Source organism: Trichinella spiralis, assembly GCF_000181795.1.
Source record: "Trichinella spiralis strain ISS 195 chromosome Unknown Scfld3754, whole genome shotgun sequence".
In the NCBI taxonomy this organism is placed as follows: domain Eukaryota; kingdom Metazoa; phylum Nematoda; class Enoplea; order Trichinellida; family Trichinellidae; genus Trichinella; species Trichinella spiralis.
The window spans coordinates 1-810 of NW_003530693.1; the positions used below are offsets into that span (position 1 = coordinate 1).

Here is an 810-nt window from a genome sequence, read left to right on the forward strand (position 1 = left end):
TGTGGTGGATTCGACTCGGCGAGCAGCTTCCGGGAAACCAAAGTGTTTCGGTTCCGGGGGAAGTATGGTTGCAAAGCTGAAACTTAAAGGAATTGACGGAAGGGCACCACCAGGAGTGGAGCCTGCGGCTTAATTTGACTCAACACGGGAAAACTCACCCGGCCCGGACACTGGAAGGATTGACAGATTGACAGCTCTTTCTTGATTCAGTGGGTAGTGGTGCATGGCCGTTCTTAGTTGGTGGAGCGATTTGTCTGGTTAATTCCGATAACGAACGAGACTCTACCCTATTAAATAGTGACAGTATTGTATTTTTTGTGCTGATCACTTCTTAGAGGGACTGGCAAATTGAAAGCTGCACGAAAAAGAGCAATAACAGGTCTGTGATGCCCTTCGATGTCCGGGGCTGCACGCGCGCTACAATGAAAGCGTCAACGTGAGTTACGTCCTTACCTGAAAAGGTTTGGCAATCGAATGAAACGTTTTCTTGAATGGAATAGGGAATTGCAATTGTTTCCCTTGAACGAGGAATTCCCAGTAAGCGTGAGTCATTAGCTCGCGTTGATTACGTCCCTGCCCTTTGTACACACCGCCCGTCGCTACTACCGATTGGATGATTTAGTGAGGTGTTTTGACTGGCGCCAGTAGTCGGATATGTATTCGGCTTCGCGCCGGGAAATTTCCCAAACCAAATCATCTAGAGGAAGTAAAGTCGTAACAAAGTTTCCGTAGTGAACCTGCGGAAGGATCATTATCGTATTTTTATACATGAATGTGATTGATTTGTATGTGTGCCAAAAGAGCAGTTGC

At 46.9% G+C, this 810-nt stretch overlaps 1 protein-coding gene across 1 annotated transcript; it reads right to left on the bottom strand.

Annotated features, from left to right (window-relative positions):
- Positions 1-154: 154 nt before the first annotated feature.
- Tsp_14559 (conserved hypothetical protein) lies at positions 155-697 on the bottom strand. Its single transcript, XM_003367743.1, has 3 exons — positions 587-697; positions 378-448; positions 155-287 (listed from the first exon to the last, which is right to left on the bottom strand). The coding sequence occupies exons 1-3, from the start codon at positions 695-697 to the stop codon at positions 155-157; spliced, it is 315 nt and encodes a 104-aa protein (XP_003367791.1).
- Between the last annotated feature and the right edge of the window lie 113 nt (positions 698-810).

Bases quoted from the DNA above. Each gene is read 5' to 3' on its own strand.
- Tsp_14559 (XM_003367743.1), bottom strand. From the start codon at position 697: ATGATTTGGTTTGGGAAATTTCCCGGCGCGAAGCCGAATACATATCCG. The intron at 449-586 runs GTACAAAGGGCA...TTTTCAGGTAAG, and splicing joins GTAGTAGCGACGGGCGGTGT to GACGTAACTCACGTTGACGC. The intron at 288-377 runs GTTATTGCTCTT...ACTATTTAATAG, and splicing joins TCGAAGGGCATCACAGACCT to GGTAGAGTCTCGTTCGTTAT.